This window comes from Patagioenas fasciata, chromosome 2, assembly GCF_037038585.1.
Source record: "Patagioenas fasciata isolate bPatFas1 chromosome 2, bPatFas1.hap1, whole genome shotgun sequence".
NCBI lineage: Eukaryota > Metazoa > Chordata > Aves > Columbiformes > Columbidae > Patagioenas > Patagioenas fasciata.
The window spans coordinates 154,611,585-154,637,537 of record NC_092521.1 but is presented as its reverse complement, the minus strand read 5'-3'; the positions used below and the strand labels follow the sequence as shown (position 1 = coordinate 154,637,537).

The 25,953-nt window shown below is 37.0% G+C and overlaps 1 protein-coding gene across 12 annotated transcripts in view; it reads left to right on the top strand.

Moving 5' to 3' along the window:
- The window catches only part of PARD3 (par-3 family cell polarity regulator), a 459,106-nt gene that overhangs the window by 295,475 nt on the left and 137,678 nt on the right, over positions 1 to 25,953 (top strand). For 7 of the 12 annotated variants that reach the window (XM_065830908.2, XM_065830905.2, XM_065830910.2 and 4 more), the window contains 5 exons: positions 5,021 to 5,210; positions 10,209 to 10,360; positions 11,455 to 11,499; positions 17,829 to 18,056; positions 22,412 to 22,628. In XM_065830908.2, the coding sequence (XP_065686980.1) occupies positions 5,021 to 5,210; positions 10,209 to 10,360; positions 11,455 to 11,499; positions 17,829 to 18,056; positions 22,412 to 22,628 (832 nt within the window). The remainder of the gene's footprint in view (positions 1 to 5,020; positions 5,211 to 10,208; positions 10,361 to 11,454; positions 11,500 to 17,828; positions 18,057 to 22,411; positions 22,629 to 25,953) is intronic. The other 5 variants (XM_065830907.2, XM_065830899.2, XM_065830909.2 and 2 more) reach the window with 3 other exon arrangements.

Sequence of the window (25,953 nt, the reverse complement as noted above, 5' to 3'; positions counted from 1 at the left end):
TTATGCTCCTGAGTTTTGCAATACACAAATACATAGCTACTGTCTATATAAATTATTCTTATTCAACAAACAGATTAATACAAAGTCCTCTTTCATCTCTTTCTTCTAGTTGCTGATATATTTTTAATGAACATGGTGGGTTTTGTTGCTAACAGTGACTAAACAGAAGTTATTTATCAGGGGCAGACCAAGTAACACAGTAGCTTGCACTGAATCTGCTTTTCATCCTGAAGGATCCTCCAGAACTTCATAAAATTTGATAGTTGCTACAGAACAGGAAATACTTTGTTCTCTACACAAATAATTACTATCTTTAGAATAGAATCAGGAGGAAGCACTACTGAAAAGAATTTAGCTAGGAATATAGAGTGTGTGTGTCAATAAAATGAAAATAACCCTTCACAAGCAGCTTGCAGTTCCCTGGCCAGGAATCTCATCAGAATGTGGTGGTCTGCTTACAACAGTCTTGACAGATCTGACCACTCTCTAGAAATCCAAAGCCTGGTTATAGTGGAGGCATTTTTATCCTTAGGTGTTCCCCACACATTCATAGAATCATAGAATCATCTGGGTTGGAAAGGATCTCTAAGATCATTGAGTCCAACCATTAACCTAACACTGCCAAGCCCATCACTGAACCATGTCCCTAAGTGCCAAATCTACATATCTTTTAAACCCCTCCAGGGATGGTGACTCCACCACTTCCCTGGGCAGCCTGTTCCAGTGCCTGACAACCCTTTCCATGAAGAATTTTTTCCTAATATCCAACCTGAACCTCCCCTGGCACAACTTGAGGCCATTTCCTCCTTTTCTATCACTTGCTACTTGGGAGCAGAGACCAACACCCTCCATGCTACAACCTCCTTTCAGGTAGCTGTAGACAGCGATAAGGTCTCCCCTCAGCCTCCTTTTCTCCAGGCTGAACAGCCCCAGTTCCCTCAGCTGCTCCTCATCACACTTGTGCTCCAGACCCCTCACCGGATTTGTTGACCATATTCCTATCCCACCTCTATTTAGCTTGGAAAATTAGATGATATGAGTATCTATGCAGATTTTACCAACACTCAGTATATTTCTGGAGACAAATACACTGTTAGTGTAAAATTAAAAAATGAAGACCTGGAGAATTTCTAATTTCTCATTGCACAGTTCTCTGTACCCGTCCTATAGGAATTCTTATTGCTATTGTTATCATCATCATCATTACTATTTTCTTTTATTATGATTTCTGTTATTTGTTGATACTTCATTCTTCATCACAGAGTAGCTGTTACAGATTTCTTGATCAGATAGGTTAGGAATCACCTGTCATGTTAGAGCAATAAAATCCCTCTACTTGTGGAAGAGACTTGAAGTGTACCATTGGTCTGAATTCCACAATATCAAAATGCTCATGAGAGTCATTCATTAAGTAATACTTGGTTTTGAACATGTAATAAGGGTGTTCAACAGATTTCTTAGACATTCCTTTAAAAACAAAGCAATAGCAAAAACACAAGAACCAAGCCAAATACAGTACCATGACACTGCAGCATAGTGGGGGAGCCAAGTTACCGCAGCAAACATTAACAAAACTTCAGGGATTTTCAAAGTTTGAAAGAACCTGTAGTAGTTGTGTTCTTCATGAGTAAGAAGCCTGTTGTTCATTTTTTGTACTGTGTATGCTCAGAGGTTTTTTTGGAGCCTTTTATGTTGGTGGTATAAATCAGGTCCACACTATTTTCTGGTCTGTTATAGGTGTATACTGTTATAAGTTTAAAGTGTCACTGTTTGACATATTTCTCCTTCTAAGTGAAAGTCCCCATAGACCTGGAGACCACCCATTTGCAACTGGAGCTCTGAGACTTCTTTTTCTGCAGGGACAGGTGGGAGCCCTTCTTGCCCCATAATTTGATATTGACCCCAGGCTACGCTTGTTTAGATTGGTAACCTGTTTGAGAAATTTGAGCATCAATGTCCTGAGATGAGACACTTCAAAGGGAGAATGTTTTCCCTTCCTTATTACACCGTCCAAAATACTTTATATTATTACAGATTACCTCACTGAAGCTGAATTAATATATGAAAAACTGGACTTGGAGTGTATTCAGACTCTAAATTTTATAGCACTTCTCTAGCCTAAGGGAAAATTATTGTCTTGAAGAGGTTTGTAGACAACTCGAGCAACGTCTTAGTTTGTAAATCAATCAAATATACTGATGATTACTAGGTTTGAAGTTTCTTTGATGGTTCCTTGTAATAATTCTCACAGCAGTTGCAGAGCTTCTTTCTCCAAGGGTATTTTCTGTCCACTTCAGCCAAGCTCACTACAAAGGACATCATGAGCCTGTTGCTGAGGTCAGTCTGACCATCTGCTGGAGGTGAAGCCTTTCACCTGTTTTGAGCTTCATCTGCAGTGAAAAGCATAGGCACGTCAGATGGGTTTTCTCCTTGATTCCAAAGCAACTATTAAAATGTCAGTCTTCTCCCTTGTCAGATATAAAGAAGTAGTGAAAAGTTAAAAATGTTACTGAATTACTGTAGCCTCTCAAATGGGAAGTTCAATCTGCCGAGTGCCAGAATGTTATACCTTTTCACAATCAATTCTTTGGAGACATTATTAACTGCGGAGTTAACAGTCTTGTAGGCATTATGTTTGAAAAGAAGTACATTACCAGGCTAAACATTAACCTGTCCATCAAATAAGCTATAACTGGGCAAAGAATCAGCTGTTATGCAAACTGAACACATTCATTTCAGATTGACAGTGATGAGATGTTCACCAGTCACTTTTTCTTCTGATGTTCACCAGTTGCTTTTTCTTCCAGCCACTTCTTCAACCTTCTTCAATGATCTCTTCTGAAGTCAGTTTTCTGCCCTTTGGAAAGCTATACACAAGGAATTGCCTAGCGTAGGGACGATTTTAGCTAGTTCTTTACACATAAGGTTTTCATTTATTTGTTTGGTTTTTGCTTGTTTGGAGTTTTGTGGGTATTTTGCTTTTGTTTTTGTTTTTTAGTGGTTTTTTGTTTAGTTGGTTTTGGTTTTGTCTCTCTATAATTGCACGCAAAGGTAGTGATGGTAACTGAAACATTTGCAGAAAAGAGGAAAAATTATTTTCCCCTAATTCTACACAATCTATAGTAAAAATAAAGTGTGAAAATATTTGGTATGTCCATACAAGCAGTTTATGTTATGGAAATACAACTTTTGCTATATATTATTTCCGTGGTGCATCATAGTTTTAGAATAATTTACAGTTTGTTGTCAGATTAATGGTTGATTAAGGTAGTGCTTTTCTGCTCATGAGATGTGACTATTTTACTATTTGTGTGTTTTAGTAAGATAATACATTTCCAGGAATGAAATTCATGTAATGTCATGATCATTCATTATAAAAAATGTTGTGTGTAGTGAGAGTTAGAATCAAACATTTAAGAAAACAAATCTTTCTAAGTTGAGCATAAATATCCAGGAGGAAAAACTATTTTTAAAGAGATTCTATCACATGGAAAATTACATGCAACTAATATGAAATAATCACGCTTAATAATTAGCCATCGCCTCAGATAACTAAATAGTTTTCATGCAGATTTGTAAATCTGTATTTTACTTAGAGCAAATTTTAGCTTAGTGTTTCTAGATACTGATATAACCTCTGTTTATGACAAGTTAAAATTTTAAGTAGTGATAAATCTATATTTCTACCGTCTTCCCAATAATTTTATATAACAAACATCCTCCCAACTGTATCTCATGTATGTATCCTGAAAACAGATTTATTCAGTTTAAACTGTAGTTATGTAAAAAATTATTGCAATGAAAATACTATTGTTTCTCATACTATTTATAGCTTTTTCATCTGTTTTGGTGACATAAAGCTTTCTATAAGTTTAAAAGTTTGTTCTGCTTTTCATGCAGCAGTTTGAAAATTGTTATCCAATTTTACACAGTGAAATGATTATTAGAAACTATAATTATGTGTATGTTTATCCCTACAAAAGCAGCTAGTGGTAGTGCATTTATAATATTTACATGCACACTAAAACTGATTTTTACTTGGAAACAGTGCTTTCCTAGTTTGTAAGAATCCTCTAAATGTCATCTTTTAACTTCCACTCTCATAAATTAATGCAATGAAGTCTGCTGCTGAACAAATTATAATGCTGAATCTTTATTATGTCTCTTTAATGTATGTGATGACTCTAATTGAAACATCTGAACAACTGTGTAAAACTTACTTCTATTTGGTGGTAATAGAATTAGATAGGGTTTTTTCACAAATTTTATATGTGAATATATATGTGAATATATATGTGAATATTCAGAATCCTTTAGCTTTAACAGTGAGTTCTTATCACCTGTTACAGTTCTTACCTTCGTGGAGGCACAGAAGGGTTCCAAGTTCCCCATAACAGTCAAACGAGTTTCAAATTTCATGATGACAAGCTTGATCAGGAGAAGCAATGAGCTCTGTTAGGCCCCCTGAACTCATTTTTGGTGCTGCCAAGTGATTTGCTGCAAGGGAAGCTCCTGTCTTCTGGAACAAGTGCTTTCCAGCGCTGCCCAGGTACAGGACCAGAGGCCGTGGGCACAGACCAAAGCACAGGAGGTTCCCGCTGAACATCAGGAGACACTTTTTCACTGTGATTCAACACAGGTTTTGCCCAGGGAGCTGGTGAAGCAGTGAGATTCAAGAGGCATTTGGTGAAGGTCCTGGGCAGCTGGCTGTAGGTGTCCCTGCTTGAGCAGGAGGTGGTTGGACCAGATGAGAGGTGACTTCCAACCTCAACCCTTCTGTGATTCTGTGCTACTCTTGCAGTAGGCCACAGATACAAGTGGTGTGTGCTGCATTTCAGACCTCTGCGTAGGCAGACATGTTGTGAGACATAGTTTGATTATCTGTGTTGTATCACTCTTATCAGTAGCATCGCAGTTTGACACGACATTTTATCATGTGTGATTATATATTTTTCGAGGCACTCTCTGCCATTATTTAGGTTTTGTTTTGTTTTGTTTTTTTCTACTTTTTATTGTTCAGGTAAATATCAACTCTCTCCAACGGTGAACATGCCTCAAGATGACAGTGTGATTATTGAAGATGACAGGCTGTCCGTACTCCCTCCTCATCTCTCTGACCAGTCGTCATCCAGTTCCCACGATGATGTTGGCTTTGGCACCGTTGATGCTGGTGGATGGGCTAAAGCTGCAATTAATGAGTCAACAGACTGGTAAGAGCATGATTTAGTGGAAGGAAACAAGGCCTGACTGCAGTTCTGTCTTTCTCTTTTGTTTATTTTCTTGCTACTGCTAATATTAATATTATTTTTTTTTTTTGTAATAACTTTTAGCTTTCACTATTTTCAAACTGATAATTGTCTCTATTTCAGGAAGGAAGTCTGTGTGGATAATTTGGTAGAATTTCTACTTCTGGTTGCGATTTTGTGCTCTGTCAAAGCACATTTGTGGCAACGTTACTAATTGTTATTACTACCAAATCAGTATATAGCTGTGTTAATTTTATGATTTAATATTAATTTAGTTGCCAACTGAGCTAGATTTTGTAAAAATAAGTTTGCAAAATTTAAACACTTGAGTTTGTGAAAGATGAAAGAATAATTCCAATTGGAAATTTAAATTTATAAACCTCACTGTAAATATTTCTAAGTCTGTAAAACAAATATTTTATTTTTGTATTCCAGTATATGTCTAGGAACCTTTCAAAACTTCTGTAGAATGTCTTGATTTTCCTAATAATGTACAGTTATTTTAAAATCTGCTTAGAGGTCAAAGCTGGTATTTGTTTTGCCCTACTGTTAATGCTTGGGCAACAAGAAATAGTTAAGATTTCTGTATTATTAATGAAGAAATACCTTTCACATCATTGTATGGTTTGTAACTATCATGCAAAGGCAGTGTACTGTAATAGTTCAATATTTAAAAATATAGAAAGTCGTAGTACCACTTTTAAAATGGTGGAAACTAACTTTATATGTTTTATCATCTGCAGTAAAAATAATTTCTGTTAATCTTAGGTTGGATCTCTAATTACTTATATACATTTTAATATGAGAGTCTAGATGAGAAATGCATTGAGCTCCATTATTGACTTCCTTAGGTTCCTGGCAAAGAAATACTGTTTATTGCTTAGTACAATTAATACACATCTAAGATTTAATTTGCAAGTCCTGTAATTATCTATATTAACAGCAAAATAAAAGCCCACTCTGTCCACTGCCACTTCTTGAAGCCAGATAATTACCACAAATGGTGCGAAGTATATGAATTTTCGTATTTTTCTTGTCTCTTGAGCCTGTTATGAATGTGTCAGCAATATCTTAATAAACCAGCAATAGCACCTGCCAGCTGATATGCACCTGTCAGCTTCTTCTTTGCTTTGTATTAGTTAATTTCGTTTTATGTCCAGGAATTGAGTTCTGTATTTTAAACACTATTTTAATGATTGTATAAAAAGGTGATTTTTTTTCATCCTCATTTGCTTTTTACTTTTTTTAATGTTGCAATTCTTCTCTTGGACAAGTCGCACCTGTAATTTGGGCCCTTGAAAAGTCCATCTGTCTTTTGTAAAAGCTTTTAGAGCTGAGAATCTGAGAGTTTTAAATAGAATAGTACTCAAGGCTGCACATAATAGCTTATTATTGAGGGAATTTTTTAGCTGAATATGAGCAAAAACCTACATCATAAAGTAAGAGCCCATTTGAAACCTGCAGATGCTTTTACATCTACTTCTGCAGCATATTTTACTATTCATATGCTTTGAAACTGAAAGTAACAGTAAAGAAAATAGGGATTAGATATTGTGAAACTGATCACGCTCAAAACCTTTGAACATGTGTCTTTATGAGAAATTGTAAAGGTCTTCGGATACAATTGCACTTAAAAGAGTAGATCAGTGCACTGCTTCACTATCTAATGCATTCTATTTGTAAAAAAGTAAATAGCAGTAGAATTAGATTGTTGCATTAATTTCCTGCTGCTAATGGATGGAGGAAGACTTGTAAAACCAAGGTGCATTGTATAATTTTGCTGGAAGGCACAAAGGGTAAAACTAAGAATATGGATGCAGGGTTATCCAAACAAGAATGGCAGCTGTTCTGAATCACAGAAGAAAACGTAAGCTTTTCCAGCCTCACAATATCTCCCTAATCCTTGATGAAAATGTTATGAAAACAAAGGGGCAATAAGACAGGATTAATAAGTGGAATTTTAATAACATCGAGGGTCAGAAGGCGGTTACATTCTTTTAAGGATCAGCTGTCATTCCAGAAATCTTTTTTGTTAAGTATGCTAGAATATAGAAAATTGCATTTGGCATTGCTTAATGACTTACGCTAAATTCACCTTCTGTCTTTTATTAATGTAGTTGAAAAATATTAAAATGAGACTTTTTTAGGGGCATTAGTTCCTCTGTGCTCATTGGTTCTTCAAGTTATGGATCTTCACAGGGGCTTTTGAATACTTTTAGGCAATGTACATGTATTCAAACTCCTGAGGTCTGTGCCTTAATTACTAAAACGCCCTTCTGTATCATTAATGATAGAAATAATCAGGACATGAAAATTGATGCCTCTGCATAGGGCTCAGTTGTTTGTACTGTAAAAAGGTATCAGATGTCACGATGTCAGAGAGCAAGTAATTTTTGGTGCTAAGTAGCCCCTGTAGTTTGCAAGATACAATGCAAACACGGAGTAATAATCTCTCTAATAAGCGTGCACGGAAGGTCGGTGTGATAAGGGCAGACAAGGGAAGCGGAGAGGAAAGCCCCTAAAGGCGGTGTCAGCAGAAATGCTGGGATCCCATCTCCAGAATTCCCGGTTGCTGATGCTGTGTCCAGACCCCCCTTTGCTCTCCAGGACCTGTGGGGCCCTTTTAAAGTTTTATTTAACTTTGGAGTTTTACTCTGTTCTTAGGACTACAAGATGAATATATATATGCATGCTGTATTTACATGAAAATGATACTCAGATTTATTAGAAGCTTTGTAGATATGGATCAAAGCAAGCTCAGATGAAAAAAGGAGCATACAGCCAAAACAAATAGTTTCAGAAATTCATGCTTTTTGAAGAAAGTGTCACAGGATGCATTTTGTTCGGCAAGATGAAGCTGGTCATCTTTAACTAATGTGAGCTTTGTTAACAGATGTTGCTAGAGAAAATTCTCACTATGTAAAACCACATTTTTCTGGCCTTCAGAGACAGGGCTGACTAGCAGTGAGCCAGAAACTCCTGTGTGGCCTTGGAAAGTTCTTTATGATCTGCTTATGAAAGGTGTTGAAACCCCGTAAGTTGAGCTGAGTCACTTGGAGGATGTTTTCAGACTTAGGTGGTTCTTACCTGTATGTTGCGCTGCTGTAAATGCTTGAAGTGTGTATTGACCTTGTCTTTTTTATCATTCTATCATGTGGAGATATTTTTTTCCTGATTTTGTGGGAGTGAGTTTGCGAGCTAAATAATTATTTTTGAGTTAGGGCTCTGATTCATCAGAGCTTTTAAGCATATGATTCAAAATGTTGCTAAATTGTGCAGACATCTCTGAAATAGTTTCAGTAATTAAATGTAAAACATTATAAGCCTGAGCCAGAAACATTAAAGTCAAAAAGCACTTGACATTGACTTTATTCATATAAGCTCTGCTCCTGCTCTCGCTTTAGTATTATATGCTTGTCATATGCACGTATCTGATTATTTGTAAATCTGCCTCTACTAGACTGAATTTCTTCAAGGTTGCCCGGTAATATGGAGAGTGATTTTCATCTTTTTTAGTAGCTGATGCCTTTGGACACTTTTCCTTACCTCCCTATACCATTGTGCCTAATTCCCAGGTGTTTCTTGAACAAAGATGCTTCTATAAATTATAGCACCTGACATATAAGCATGTGCACATTATGTAATTTAAAAGCATAAGGAGGTTTCTGCAAAAATTTGCTATTTGCCTGTTTCTCAATAGGTATGAGACGTGTATTATACCTACCCCTGAAAATAGAAAATAATTGTTTTGAAACTTGTTACTGAACAGTAACATGTATGTATAAATTTTTTGAATGGCATTTAGTCTACTTCAAAATCTCAGTGACAAAATATTTAGCTTTTTTATCTTGAAGTACAACAACAATCAGAGAGGGGATTTTGAAGGATCTTTTTCCTATTGGATAGAGAACAATGGTGCAAAATACTGATTCTTTTAGTATTTTCTGCTTTTGACTTCTTTTTGTGCCAGCTGAAGTAGAAATCTAAATTCTTTGTGCTTGCCTACAGGCTCTTTTTGGTACTCTTCCCTTTTACAGGCATAGGAAGACCTTTGTGTGAATTTTCTTTCATATCATTTTTTTAGCAGTAAGTGATCTTGGCATTTCTTTGCTTTTTTTAATTGTTTTTAACGAGCATTGTGGCCATTGTGACACATTGCAAGCCCAGGGTTTAGCTTGCACACCAAATTTTGCCTGCATTCCTGCAGGCATGATTCTTCCAACATTTGACCAGCATGAATAAATCTATCTCCAGCTGCTTCTGGTGCAGCATGGTGAAACACCCATCACTGCTTGCTGAAGACCTGACTTTCTCAGCCAAGGTCATGCAAGAAAACTGCAGAAAAGACTGAAACTGAGTCCAATTACCCCTGGTTCCCATTTAGTGGTGGAACCATTGTGGTAAATATTTGCTCTCTGTGTTTATCTGTCATAGCCAGGTTAAAACCAGGAGATGATGAGAAAAATTTGCAAGTGATATCACATGTGGAGAGAAATTTTCATGCCAAGTCTTTAAATGAAGAAGTTTTTTAAAGGTCAGTGAGCTTCAGACAGGACAGATTCTACTTATGCTTCGCTGAAAACATTTTTGTGATGAAGAAAAATGGGTAATTTGCTATTAACAGAATATATTAGTTTCTCATGAAGAAAACAGACCTGTTTCATTCTTCCTCAAATTATTCCTGTGTTGGGTCCGTACATTCTGATAGTAAATGTATAGTACACCAGAAATGTTTTTCTTATATTAAAACCCACAAATGAAATTCTTGATACTTTTAACTGGGATTGCTGGATGCGCTAAAACAAATCCATGGTGTGTGTCAGTGACTACTTGCAGTGGTTTATTTCAAACTGTGTACTTTGTTGCTGGTAGAAGTACATGCTAAATAAATGCTTTTCTCTGCAGAGTGAAAGGTTGCGTGATCTTGACAAATGTTCGCATGATTTTTTTCCCTTCTTACAGCACTCTTAGTCCAGATGTTGATCCAGTGCTTGCCTTCCAGCGAGAGGGTTTTGGACGCCAGAGCATGTCAGAAAAGCGTACAAAGCAATTTTCAGATGCCAGTCAGTTGGAGTTTGTTAAAACACGAAAATCCAAAAGCATGGATCTAGGTAGTGAGTGACGTTTTTTCAATTATTTTATTTGAACCTGATTTTCATGTTGTAAGTATATAGATTTTGTAATTCCCAACACATCGTTTATGTGCAGTACTGCTGCACGTAATCTCTACTGGTGGGGAGTAAAGTATTCTTGATGTGAATGGCCAAGTGACCTGTGTATTGTTCATACCACTTGTAAATGTCCATACATATAAATATCGTAGCCCTCTGGATATGTGGTTATACATAGATATAAAAGGTATTTATTGAAATGGAGGTGAAAAGTGCATTAACCAATCCACATAGAATAGGTGCATAAAACTGTGCCGTGCTGTGGTTCTGGGTAGGCAGGATTATTCTCAGTTCATTATTATAATGCAATTAGTCTTAAAGATCCTTCGTGGTCTCTCAATTTGTAGATGGATTTTGATTAAGGTATTAAAGATGCAAGTATTTTTTTGAAGAGTTCATTCAGAATTACAAAAATGGGGCTAGTCTGACATCTGGTTGAGACCCAAGTTTTAATATTTATATCAGAAGCCCTGTAAAGCAGCAGCGCCTAAGACAGGCAATCGACTATAATCATTTTCACTGATAACACAACTGAGAATAAGTGATCGCTAACAGGCCATCTATTTTTTTTGCCATTGAATTTAGATTCTGAAGTGCAGAATCTAGTAACCTTAAACAGTGAGTTTTGGTGGTTTAAACACACAAAATTCCCTACTCATAATAATAAAAGATAATACAATTTGCTCCTTTATGATAATTGTGAATATCTCAACTACAACCCCTAATGCACCAACTTCCTCAGGGGACAGTAAGGTTGGTGATATTGACTTGTCTTGACTAGTTGTGATGTGCTAACGTGTAAATAACATATTGTACCTGCCTGTGATGTGAACATGACTGACATTGCATGAAGGTTACTAGTTTGCTGCCATTTCTTCCCAGAATGTTTGCTTACTGTTGCAGTTTATTTGCATGAAGTATGACATTGCTAAGGTCCTCTAACTTGAAAAAAATATATGCAAAACAGAAGGAATGTTGGATGCATGTGGGGCATGGGCACTAACTGGGCTAACCGTTATACATTTACCTTTTAACAGTAGCTGACGAGACTAAGCTCAGTACAATGGATGACCAGAAAACAGGTAAGAATTGACAGTAAGGCTGTTGCTATAGAAACCTTGGTCAAAGCAGCTTACCACAATTACAGGACTGCCAGTCAAATTGCATGAAAACATGAATATTCCAGTACTTGCATGGCTGCTTTCTATTGTTGTGAATAATCAAGTCGTACAGAAAAAGAACAGTCTCTATGGCGATAAGTGTCTAGGGTAGTATATTCAAGCAGGTCATACATGTAACTGTAGGTAGACACCTGTTTCTATACTTTGTACTCATAAATATGCACAGTCATTTGGATTTTTGTCCTTTCAAAAACATCTTGGAAAATCTCCTTCTAGCTTCAAATTCTAATGTTTAGAGAGCTGATACGGAAGAGTCAAATGTTTGGCTATTACAGTGCTAACACAGTGCTTGGAAATAATTCTTTTAATTAGAAAACTGCTACCTTTGCCTTAAGAGTTCATCAGATACATGTTGTGAGCTGAGTTGAAGATTACTAGCTCAAGTTGATTTGCCTTTGGAGCTGAAACCCGAGCATCATAACAGAACAAAAGAATATGTAAATACAATCTTTTCCACATGCCATTGATTGTGACTTTTCACGCAATGATAATGAGATATAGGTTTCAAAGCATATTTTTATTATTAATTAAAATAATGCACAAACTGCAATTATGAACCTTTATGATTTATTAATATAAGTTAGCTTTTGACCTTTCGAATGCTATTTTAATTAGGCTAGATCCAGAGGACACCATAACATTACTCAGTTCTAATTAGGAACAATTCACCATTTTAACCTGAAAATATTATATATTTTAGCACAATTTGTGGAGTAGGGCATTCCATGCAGAATTAATAATTCACAACTGCATCTCTGTTTAACCACACTTCATACCATCAGTAGGAATACTGAAAGGCTGTTAGTAATCAAGTGATAAATTTAAAAATTTTATTAAACCAGCTAAAACTCCTACCTCTTAAAATGTTGCAGAATATGGCCACAGACTTGCAGCTTTAGAAATTGGAAATGAGTACACAAAATTAAAATGTATTCATGTTTTGAAGGATTAAAGCCATCAGAGTGTGAATGTACGAATTGTGTTCATTGTTATGGTAAGGAAAGTGCTTAGGAGCTGCCTTCACCCCTGAGCACTATTCACAGAAAAAGCATTATAGATCAACTCAAAATTATTTTAAATTGCTTTTCTTTTTCTTATTAGGCAGCTTATTGGAGTGGGATGTGATTAGAATGGTGTAAAACCTGTGTGTTTTAGTAAAGTATGATATTTAGATTTAAAAGCACATAGTGTCTTTGGTGATATTAATAGAGAGTGGTATTAATCGAGTGTAGTTTTTTATCTATGTGTTATACCTGGATTAAATTCCAAAAAAGAGACAAATCAGACAACTTGGGTGAAAGAGCATGACTGTAACCATCTGGAGTGAGCAGCTACATATTTTGTGTGCAAAAGCTCAGTGGCTGGTAAAAAGGCAAAACACCTTTTACTTTACTTTTATTTTATTTATCTTGTGTGCTTTTAACCAGGTTTTGTATATAAACACTGGGTTTCTCCCATTACTGAAGATGGATGTGGTTGTTAAACAAACCACTTACTGCAGTTTGGCTTAAAAATCATCTGGTTCTAAGAAAAAAAAAATGCTTCGAATGTGTGGTGAACTATGTTTGAATGAACTCTAGAAACCAGAAAACTTCAGCATATATTTACTTTAGAAAAAAATAAAAACAAACTCTGTTACAGTCAATGTTGGACTTAATAGTATTGGCTGAAAAGGTGAGCGTACAACTCACCAGCCCTAGTTACTGCAATAGATTTTTAATTGTTTTTCTTTCTATAGTTCATTTGAAGTGCCTAATCCTTGCAGTGTTTACAGTTCATCTTAGAGGTTAGAAGTATATTCAGTAGCAATTGAGCATGGCTCATTTATTGAGTTCCAGGCATACTATAGTTCTAGCTGGTTATTTTTCCACATACACGTCACAAAATGAAAAAGAAAGAAAAACGTCAAAGAAAATTTATTTAAATTATTTATTTATTTGTGCACAATGCTTTTAAAATTAACTCTTTTATTAAATAGACACATTTTTGGTGTGGTTGCTTGCCGCATTCTTCCTTTGCCCTCTCCAGCCAAAATTTCACACTTTTATTTTATTGATTGAACTGGAAATAGAAGAATTTATCAAATCTAATGGAGCAGATGTGAGTAAATCAATAGACTCACTGCTAATGTCCTTTAAGAAAGTGCTTAGAAAGTACACTTTGTGCTTTTGCAAAACTGGTTTAATCAAATTGAGGGAAGTTTTTGACATAAGTTCCTGGTAGCATTTAACCTTGAAGTTAATAAAAATAATGTTTCAGAAACAAAAAAATAGTATTTTAAGTCATTTGAAAATGATGATGAAAAAATGTATCTTGCAGCTCTTAAAAGTAGTAATTGAAGGAAACACTGAAGGAAACATTATATATCCTTTGACACCATGCTTTTTGCCTTTGCAAATTGCCCAAGCGAATGTGTGGCACTGTGTAAATACTTTATATAAGAGAAGTGGAAGTGTAATGAGTTGTTAAACAGCATCAGCACAAGGGAAGAACAAAGGGCTTGGAGCAGGGAGCAGCACGTAGGCTTAATGTGATCTGTATGTGCTTAATGTCTCTCTGGATGTGTGTGTGCTCTGGAGTTCCGCGTTGGGCGCTCAGTGCCGGGTGAGGGCAGCTGCACGCAGGCCTGGCATGAGCAGAGGGTGGTTGCATGGCCTGGAGGGCAGGGCTTGGCCACGGTCCCCAAGGGCTGGCCAGCTGGGGACACGAGTGGTGGTGCATGTGTGGCGGACAGGGGCTCTGCTTGGCGGGGTGTGAGTGGCCTACAGAACCCTGGAGAGATGGCGGGGATTTGGGGGCGCAGGGCGGAGCTGCACGGCCAGCGCAGGGGACAGGGGCGTCTGCAGGAGCAGCACTGCTGGGAGACGGGGCTGGACCTGCCTCAAAGGGTATTGCTTAAGAAAATTGTTGGAAAGGCAAATTTTGATAAACTTCAAATTTTAGAAGCGATAAAAGAATCTCTTTCATCCCTCAGTCATATAAAGACGCTTTAGGTAGATGTGTCTTTTTCTCTTCTTTTTTTTTTTCTTTTCTGCTTTAAATTCTGGTGTCAAAATAGAAGACGTTCTGAGCAGATAACATTTCTGATGATTACCACCAGTGCTGTAAAGGCTGGAAGAAAATGCTGACATTTTTGTATTTAGAAAACAAGGTTTTGATGCGACTCATAAATTTTAAACAGAATCCATTTTAAAGAAAGTTTGCTGTTTCTCATCGGATTATGGATAAACAACTCACTTTCTGACTAGTGAATTCTAGTAATAAATTCTGAATTCACTCAATTTACAGGGAAGCTTAGCTGTATATTTTGAAAATAGTAGACTTGCTGTGATGTGGCCATAGAAGATAGTGAAGGTATTAAAATATACATAGCTTTATGATCACAATGCTTAAATTGCTTGCAAAAGGACGTTTCCCTTTTTCAAATTCTACACCCTGTCCACATTTGTGTCCATGGCCACCCAAGAATATTCCTATCATTTCTGTAATCCATTATTAGTTTTACAGTACTCAAGGAACATTAAGTCATATCCCATCTAGATTTTCCTTTGGGAAAGCACAACTTGCATAAACATAGTTCTCACAAAGATCTGTACTAGGTGGCAGGAAATGGAACTTTTAAATGTCCTTCGTGAACATTAAATTGGCACATAAATGCCTTTTTTATAATTACTGTTTACGAAAAGAGCCACTCAGTAATTGGGAAAAGATATATGAGTATTTCATTCAGAAGGCTGCAAAGCAGAATCTGGAATAAGGAAGTTTACAGTAAGTTGCCATGTAAGAGGATACCCTTTCCTTTTGTATACGAAATTGAATCTGTCAAACAGATGGTTTATATACGATTGTCCCGTTTCCTCTTTTTTTTTCCTTCAAAATGTTGCATTCATTTCTCCTGTCTCATGGACTGTTTTTAACAAGATACAGTAGTGAAAAGTAAAAAAAAAAACAAAATAAAATACCATTTCTCGTGTACTGCAGGCATTAGCGGAGGAGTAGCAGATTTTGGCATGTGCTAGAAAGTGGACAGTTTTTTAGGGCAGTCTAAATTGGAGCTTTTTTACTTGGTAAAGCGAACATTAAGTAAAAATACTTGCCTTAGACTTCAGCCTATATTCAGAAGTTTGGCGAACCTGGCCTGCGGTTTGTTTGTGCAGCTGGGAAGACGCCAACCCCCCTTTTCCCAGCTGGCTGCTCTTGTTCACCCCAGCAGCTGCTCTGGGCCCCCAACCATCCTCGTGACCCTCAGCACTCCAGCAAGGATGGGATGTAGGTGAGGGTGGCTTCTTCTAGGAGATGTGAGTTCATCAAGATAAAATTTCTCAGTTGCTGAGGTGCGTTTGTTTCTGGTCGAGGGTCCAAACAACAAGACTTGGGACCACTGGGGGAACCAAACTACAAGAGTTGTGTAGACCTGTGAAGGAAGATGTTTCTTTTGTTTCTGTTTACAAGTTCATCTTATCAGTAGGGCAGCTGAAAGGAAATACTTTGACAGCTGCTGTTTGAATTTATTTGACCTGAGGGATTTCAGGTTAAATTAGTTGCTCGGACTGTTAATAGCTGAATAGAAAATGGAAGCATTTGCTCTTGCTCCATCTCATACCAAGTTTACAAACAACTTGTCATACTGCTGTTCTGCATCCCTTCTGTAGGTCTAGTGACCTTCTTCCTCCCCACCCAATAGTGAACAGTGAAAGAAACTGGTAGTAGTAGGGTAGTAGTAGTCTTCCCCAATGTAAGGTGACTTCATATACCTTTGTTAAGAACAGTGACAGATGCTGTCTCTCTTCTCCTTCCTAATATCTGCCAGAATAGGGATCAACTCCAGTACTTTATATTTTTCTGAGATAAATACTATAAAAAGATTTTTTTTTTTTTCCTTTATTGCATTATTAACACACTACCTTGCTTACAAATGCATTGTTCATTGGTCTGGCATTCCTGAGGGTTCAGTTCTTGGCTCTGTCTCTGTCCTGGCACAAGTCATTTTGTATCTGTGCCTCTGTAAGAGTTGTGATATCAACTGAGGAACAGCCCACCACCTGGTACAGCTGTTGTACCACAGCGCCCTTCCCTGTTCTACTACCTTTGGGCAAAGAAAAAAGTGGATTTTCCATATTGTAAGTGAGAGCTCTGGTCAGAGAGGTCAGGAAATGTGGCTATGATGATGTCCCATCTCATCTTTCTCTCTAGCCACAAATTCTATGGAAAATCTAGCCAAGACCATACTGCACTTTTGCATAAAATCAGTTCAAATAAATACAGTGATTTTTTTGTTTGTTTTCTCCTGGAAAGTTTTCTCCCAGTTTTAAAAATAATATGAGATCTAATTGTGCAATTGTCAGCTGATTTGCACTGTGAGTGCTTGTATCTAAAAACAGAGGCTAGACATTTAGTCCACAAACCTGAGAAGTTCAGATGGGGAAAGGTTTTTGCAGAACACTGTCTGGGACTTTCTTGGCACAACTCCAGCTGTGCTGCAGCTGTAGGAGCTGCCCCTGCCCCAGCTGTAGTGCTGCCCAAACATCAGCCTGGGGACTGCCGGGAATGTGCTGCTTTTCCAGCTGGATAACTGGTATTGCCTGACTAATTGCATCCTTTGCACAGATATTTTTAAACAACTTCATGAAATCCCAGCAAATCAACTGATGTTTCTCAGAAGCATTTCATTATGAAATTGTTAGCAATTTGATGCAAGTCTTTAAAACTCGATTAAAAGCAAACAACATGTTCTTGAAGCCAGAAGTCAGGCTACTTTGCAAAGACTGTTACTCTAAACACGATAGGGTTCCTGCCCATAATCCACTCTCTGTTCATCACTTGCTGGTACAGATGTCATTTTCTGCTCAAAACAAAAATAATTAATAGGGATTTTTTTATTTTGTTTGATATATATCTCTGCTGTTTTTATGAACTATATTTTTAAAGCCCCATGATTACCTTAGCATTCAAATTGTTAAAATCGTAATAATGTATTTTGGTCTCTCTTCACTGATTTGAAAACCCAGACGTTGCTAACATTGTCGGTTTTGTTGACTGTGACTTGACGTACTCATTCACTTCTGAGACCAACAAATCTGCAGAGAATTCCCTACAGATTATTAAGAGATGATGTGAATAATGTTAAGTGTGTCCCCAAAGACTTTCAGGATGGATATGCATAATCAAGCATGCAGTTCTCAATACTAATTCTAATTACCCTTTTTTTTTTTTTCCCCTAAATCACTAAGGTTCCCCAACCAGAGATGTGGGGCCTTCATTAGGTCTGAAGAAATCCAGCTCATTAGAAAGTCTGCAGACAGCCGTTGCTGAGGTGACTCTCAATGGTGACATTCCCTTCCACCGCCCGCGCCCACGAATTATCCGAGGACGAGGCTGCAATGAAAGCTTCAGAGCTGCCATAGACAAATCATATGATAAACCTGTAGCAGATGATGATGACGAAGGCATGGAAACTTGTAAGTAAACTATTGCGGTACGTGAAGAATGCTAACAATGGTGGTTAATTCCTTTAGAAAGTGATTAAAAGTAGTAGAAGATAATTTTAGGATTTTTAAAGAATAGAACTACTCTTCATCAGTTTTTTTTCAGGCTTTTTTCCTTCATATGTATTAACAGATTGCAACACACTGCAGCTTCCTTCCTTTCTAAAATAAGGAAATAAGATTATTAGGAGTGTGTTTACTTGAATTATTATGAAAATTTTCTCTAAGACAGCTAATTAATTTACTAATGTAAATTAGAAAACAAGAATTATGGAGAAAGACAAAAAAACCACTGAATTCATGTTACAAAAATATGTGCATATAATTTTGAAAGAGCACATTTGTAGTGTCTGGGGGAAAAAAAGAAATCACTGTCCTTTAATTAGAGTAAGGCTGGCAGATCTAATAAAATACAAAGTTAATGATCAGCTATTACCCACCCTAATGGGCATTCATTTACATTTTCAGTTTTTTAACCCGAAGTATGACCCAACATGTGGAGGATGTCATTAACATAAAAGAATCACTTCAAAGCTAACCTTATCATTATTGAACTATGTAAGAATGGGCTGGTAAAATGACAACTTGTATTGAATGAAAATAGTGTGAATGGTAAATTACCTCAATCAGAGGTTCTATTAAAATCATTGAATTTTTAACCTTCGTGTTGTACTACTTTCAACTTGTCACATACCAGCAGAATTTTTTTTATTCAACCTGCGGCTAGTTAGAAGTTTATGAATGAAGATGACGGTAGGAAGGTTGAAGTAGTAAAACATGAATGCTAACAGAAAATGCTTAGAAAGAGATTTTTCACTCTGCTCTTTTAAAATTTTCTTAGTTTCAGAAGGTCTGTTTCATAAGTGTTACTTCCTACCATTCTTTTCTCAAAGGTAGTTATAGATGGAATTAATTCTACTTTACTTTTCCAGCACCTAGCAATTTCACGCTAGTGAGGCTAAATGGTGGCCTGGTGCTGCTGGCTGTCAATCTGTTTCTGGCCAGGAGAAGAATAGGCTTGAGAAAATGTGTATGATCCTGGTCATTCCCCCAGACTACATCCTCAGGTTTGTCTTTATGAGAATGTGTCCGTCTTGGAACTGAAAGCAACTTTGGTCTGCTCCGTGATATGTGGCCTCAAGCTCCAGACAATTTACCAAATGGTGTCTTCCGCTGGACAAAGTCTGGGCACATACGAATATGTAGAAGTTAGTTTAACAATCTGGTCCTAAGGTAACTAATGCCTCACTGCTGCCATAATGACAATGCCTAGGTTTTTTTAATTGTATTTAATTATTCAATAATTGTTTGAAATCAAAACGTGGCTTTCTTACATTACAAAACACAGGAAAACATGTTGGTGCCATTGAGGTTGGATTCATTTATCTTACTTGATTTTTCCCCCTTTCTCCACCAGTGTTTCAAGACCACTTCTTTCTTCCAGACAGTGATCCTCTTTGGAGTAGCAAATAATAGCTCTGCAGTAAATTGTGTAGAGGAATTCTTAACATGTCATCACCCCAAATATGAAAGCCATAAAACTACAGGCAGCGCATGTGGGAAAGGAGCAGTTTTCTCTTCTGAATGTATTTCCTGTCCTTGGAACAACGTGTTCTTAAATTACTAAATGTAGGATGAAAGTCGGGCAGCAGTGACCAGATCTGGCACAACATTTTAAGGAATATTTGAGAATTTGAGATGGTTTAATGGATGTAAAGACATAGCATTTTTGGAAAGGTGTGGGAGTTCAGCTTTTACAGGTCATTTTTCATGCCTTTTTTATTTTCCTTCTTCTCTTAATACTTTTAATAGCTCACTGGAAGCAGAATGTTTATCTTTAGTGTCCTGAATGAGAACAAGGCTTTTGGACTGGGAGAGATCAACAAAGCTTTCTAATCTTTTGCTAAATCTTAATTGCTAGAATCTCGGGCTGTATTAAATATCACAATAAGAGGCCCAGGAGCTCAGTGGCAAAATAGCTTCACATTAAGTAGCTTTGATTTCTCATGTGCATCTTTTCTATTTTATGACCTAATTAGGAGAATAGCTTCATAATACCTGTTTATGTATTTCTCTTTAGTACAGTGTGGTTCATGAAATGACACTAGTATTCAGGTTTAATTGATGTTTAAAGTATACTCTGATATAATTTCTTGGCTTCAGCATCCTGCATGGGGAGGCAGGAGGTTGCACGAAGGGAAGGAAATAACAGCACCGAAACAAATACATTCTGTGTTTTGCAGTAACCTGGTGTCATTACCGCAACTTAACAAAAATTAGGAGTTTCATTTGTAGCCTGGGCTTGAATTTTAATTGAGCAACATTTGCATTTGTTCTAAACACTAGTAATTAGGTGTATGTTAATTGCAGAATGACTGCGCTACATAAAAGTGGAACAAGTTTCTTCATGTTGAGTCCTTCTAAGAAAACTGGAAGTCTATTTAGTCCAGTAGAGACACCAGCATTTACTCCAGGAGAACAGGCGTTCTAGTTCAGAGGGCTCAGTCTAAGCTATAGGGTTAATTGCAAGCAAACTGTGTATGATAGACAAATATTTATTGCAGCACAAGTGTCGAAAGGAGCCAATATTATCTCCATAGAACATGCAAAATAAATGATAAGAGCAAGCATTGTTATGACAAGTTGTTCAGCAGCTCAACATAGCACAGTACACTTAATACATGTTTAAGATTAATTTAATGTATTGTTCTATGAATATGAACAACCATAGGTCAAAACTGATTAATCTTTAAAATTCTAGCAGTGAAGTACTAAGTATACACTTGACTTCAGAATTTGTCAGAAATGTAATGCATTTTTTTTTCTAATTATATTCGTTTGCATGCACATCTTTTAAATGTCTAGTTGGTTTTAACCAGAACAGATTGTAGCTATAAATTAACATGCAAAAAATTAGCATCTCTATTCCAAAGTGGTTTTCAACTACTCTTTTAATAATAAGTAAATATCATCCCAGACATTGATTAAGAAACACTGTGACCAAAAAAAGTACAAGTACAACTAGTACAGAGGCATGTATAGGACAGGCCTATTAATTTTCTAAAATAGAATTATCTGAATATTAAAACCGTGCCTACAGTTGAGAAGCTGTGTAATCTACTTAATTCATAACAGACCTAAAGACAAGTTACCATGAAATGCCAAGACCCGTCCTTTTTTATTTTTTTACCTGGTGGCTTGTGCTTTAGATTACTACTTGGGATTCAAAAAATAGTTATTAATGTTGAGATTTATCTGACATGGTATGTTATGTTTTTTCCTGAAATATGTTTATTTCATCTTCCAGAGTTGGACAATATTTATAGAAATCATGGTCTACTCAGTGAAAAAGTACTAAGTCTATTGGATGGGTCTCTGTATTGTAATAATAATGAATAAAGAAGATTTTGCAGGCAGGTATCTGAGAGAGAGAAGGGACCATACTGAATGGCTTTCAGTCAGTGATTTGTAGATTTTTCAGGTTCAATAAATTACTTGTAAGATGAATGTGAATGATGACTAAGAAAACCAAGTTTATATTCTACAGTGGTCTATGTATGAGAAATTTCGAAAGAATTGCACACTTCCATTGGCTGTAGAAGAGTCGTGGAGGTCTTGAAACAATAATGTTAGTAGGAATAATGATAAGTAGTAGTAGTTAACATATGCTAAGCTAAAAAATGATTCTTTTTTCCTTATATAAGCCGTGGCCTCCACACCTGAACAACCCAGGCTGCCCCATCTCAACCAAGAATAAAAATCATGATGCATGATGTGTTTTAAACTGCTGTAGGAAATGAAGTGGTGCGACAAAACCATTATGTTACTTGCAGCAAGAAAAAGTCTATTAAGACTCGTGTTGAAGTTTAACAGTCCTTAATGACTTTCATATTTTTATGGGAGTATTACCAAGAATTTAGTGACAGGGCACGCTGCACTGCTGTTGTTTCTTCTTGCAGGTATTTCTAAAGCTCTCCTCAACTGATCCAGATACTGAAACAAAATGGGCCAATTAACATCACTTTGCTAATCCTCTTTATTAATCCATACATTATTCAGGGTATTCACAAAGCATAAATCAAGTTTTATAGAGTGTTCTGCAAAGATGAATTCATTGCTTCTAAGAGTTTAATACTACAAATGAACACTCTGGGAAATCTCCCACATTAACAGATAGTGATTTTGAAAAAAAGAAAAAAAAAAAGAACAAAACAAACAATTCTGGTTGTACATATATCCTGCTTCAAAATATGTTATGCAATATAACAAAAAGACTACTCTTGTTGTTTGTTCTTATCCCACTGATTTTTCTTGATTTGTGCTTTCAGTGGAAGAAGATACAGAGGAGAGCTCAAGATCTGGTAGAGAATCTGTGTCCACAGCAAGTGACCAACCATCCCACTCATTAGAGAGGCAGATGAATGGAAGCCAAGATAAAGGTGACAGAAAAAAGGCTGGAAAGGAGAAGAAGAAAGATCGAGATAAAGAGAAGGATAAAATTAAAGCAAAGAAAGGGATGTTGAAAGGCTTAGGAGACATGTTCAGGTAGGTCCTTTGCAATCAAACGTAAAATGAATTATAAAAGGTTTCATTTTTTAGTTTCTCATTTATATTGTGACTGTTTGCTGAGCCCATATTTTACTATGTAAATATATACACAACATATATAGGCTGATTTCTCAGTTTTTGAGCTTATGAGTTCTGTCATGAAAAGGAAGCAGCTCAGAATGGAAGACAAGGAGATAGCTGGCAGGCTAACAGGGCTGCAATGGAGAAAATGGCTTTACTCCACGAACTGCTTGGTCTTGGAAAGAGTCTTTGGTGATATCTAAGTAGTGCACATATCCTTTGGAAGGTCAAACAATTTTGGGTTTTGTGTTTTTCTTAAACTGTGCTGTTCCTAATACTGTACCCAAAACTTATGTGTTACTCGATGAGTGTTTTTCTTGGCTGTACTATTAAGGCTGTTTGGTATCATGGAGGCATGATGCAAAAGAGATGGATTGGTTTGAGATTGAAAAACAGCATGCTCCTTTTAAGGAAAACAGCATCTGAATAAGGTTGTGTGCTGTGAGAACGCACAGTCTGGAGAAAGGGTCAGTGAAAGACCTGAATTTTACCAAGAAAGGAATCATCTCTCCGGCAGACATAAGTGATCTGCAAGGAGCAAACTGCTGAGGGACACCCTGCTGTTCTGGGTGAATGGTGAAACATGACAAACACCTTCGATTACTTGTAGCAAGGGGTGAGAGAGCAAGAAAATCAGTCTTTCTTTTAGCCAGCTAGATTAAATAAATATATTTCCAAGAAAAAACAATACTAAGGCAGTGTTTGTTTTCTTTTGCATATGCAGTGTTTCATTATTTAATTTTGAAGTACCCATATTATTTTAAAGATTTATTTACAATGGTTCTCATCTGAAAACATACAAGTAGAGCTTCAGTTAACTTTCATCCTTTTACCTTCTCTATCCTGTAAAACATTAATTGTACCTACTTTGTAACTGCATAGCTTCTTGAGAATTGTTCTATGTCTATGAAGTGTATTACCAAATTAGTTAACAAAAAAACTAGATAATTAGAAAATGTTACTTAGAAAATGTGTTTAGAAAACACAAAACAATGTCAGGTTGTTAGACAACATGTGCCAGAGAATACTAAAAGAGTCATATGAGATATTCCCACACGTCAGGCAGGAGGAGAGCACTTCAGTCTGCTCTCCTGTGAGTCCCATGGGGAAACCCACATCCTCTAGGTGTCTGCCTGCCTAAATTCAAGCCTAGAGCTGAGATTTGCACTCTGTGCTGGGGAAGAGTAGAAGAGAGATAGAGATATGAAAGGTTGACTGGTTCCCTTCTGCAGTCCTTGTCATTTCTCTACAACAGAAAAGAGGCAAAATTGAGGTAAATTGTACACGCTAAATTCTGTGGACTCTATGTATATGTTCATGGTATATTGGATACCTTGATTGCTATCTCGTGGCTTCAGTCAGAAAGTGCTTACAGCATGTAGAAAGTCTGGGCAGCTCCTTGATCCTCAGTTTGCTCCTGCATAACATCCTTGTACGCAGAGAACAGGTGCAATAGCTGCTTCATCTTGCACGCTGTGGTACCCAGGCACAGGGCAAACTTGCAGAGGGTCTCATCCAAAGAGAGGAGTCTTTGTGTTCTGAAGAGCTGGCTCCGTGAGGGCTTCCTGCAGTGAGTGTGTTTTGTGAGCTGACTCAGTGAGGGGTTGTCAGATCCTTTCTGCCCTCTGGCCTTAGAGCCTGGTATCTGGTGTTCCCTGCAGCTTTGAAAGCTCTAGAGGGAGCCGAGTGTGAAAGTGGAAATTAATACCATTTGTAATCAGGTGCTTCCAGCTAAATAGGAAATAACCTTGTCTATATGCTTGATATAACACTTCTGAAATCTTTAATCTGGAAACTACAGTAATTTGACTGATAAGATCTGATGATCGCTTTGTTGTTTGCTCTTCATAACAGTCAACATTTCCTTGAGTTATTTTTTTCCCTCACTACCATTTCTGAGTGAACTTTACCTTTCAATCTCTTCTTAATTAACGTGGGAGAAGTGCTATCCGGATGCAGTTGACTCCTCCTGGGTCTGTAAATTAGCTTGCACCTTGTCAGCCCACCCAAGAGAGGTGCTCCTGGCAAACAGGAAAGCTGATTGAAGAAATCAGGCATTATGCCTCATTTCCACTCAGTGTTTGATTTGCTTTGTTGACAGGCTTCTCAATAAAGTTGAGATGGGCTTTATTATGTCTGCAAGATAAGCTACTGCTTCTGCCTATAACAAGCTTTGTTTTTCTGTACATCTGACATATATTGTACATATCAAGTAATCACTGAAAGAAGTTGTGAAATAGAAAATAATGATGACAGTAACATTTAAAATTCAAGCCATGATCAAAGCGTAATTGGATGTTTTAGTTCTGTGTAACATTGTGATTTCTTTGTAGTTCCTTTTCTTTACTCCTTTTTCACTTTCAGTGCTCTTATCTTAAAATAATCTTTCTTCATTTGGTTGAATGGGCAAGAACACTTGCAGGATGAAATTACTGTTAACTGACACTTTATTCCAGTGTCTGTGTTTAGCCAAGGGGCTTTTTATTGCCTATATGCAAACTGGCAGCTCATAAAGTGGAATCTATGTGATATATAAAAATAAGTCTCCTTGCCTTCAGTTAAAATCTTTGGATTTGCTACTGGGATCTTCATTAAACTGTACTGTGAGATGGAAACTCCCACTAGAGAACGCTAGGTTACATTTATCCTTCAGCATCTAGTCATCATTTCCAGGAAATCCCCGGATGATTTGGGTAGCAGGTTAAAATCATAAGTAAATCTTTTAAGCAATTCCATTGTTTTAGCGCTTGTATCAAATGCAGTGAAGAGGATTGACATAACCATGAAGCAGAACTGTAAAGCGTAGGGTGCAGCCTGCGTGGCTCTGCCACACACAGCTCCCAGTATTTCCAGAGGATCTTTGCTGACACTGGGCTGTGGACAGTCTGAAAGTTCACCCGTTCACTGTGAAATAAATCTGAGCATGTGTGTATTTGTTTTTTCAAATAGACATTTCAGGGCAGAACAGAATAATTTATTTAAATGAGTCATTTGGCTGATCAATCTTTCTCTTCAAAGACAAATATAGGACAAAAGTTAACCTAGAAGAGTGAATAAAAATATTAGTCTATTGGAGACAATGCAGATGCTGCAGAGCTTTACTCACATATAAATGTATTTATTTTACCTGAATAGCTGCATCATTCCTGTCCTTCTTGTCCCTGCAGTAGGTGATGCGCCATGTCCTGTGGCTTTAATCCCATACCAGGGAGAGACTGTGCAGCTCCTTCTTCTCTGTTGC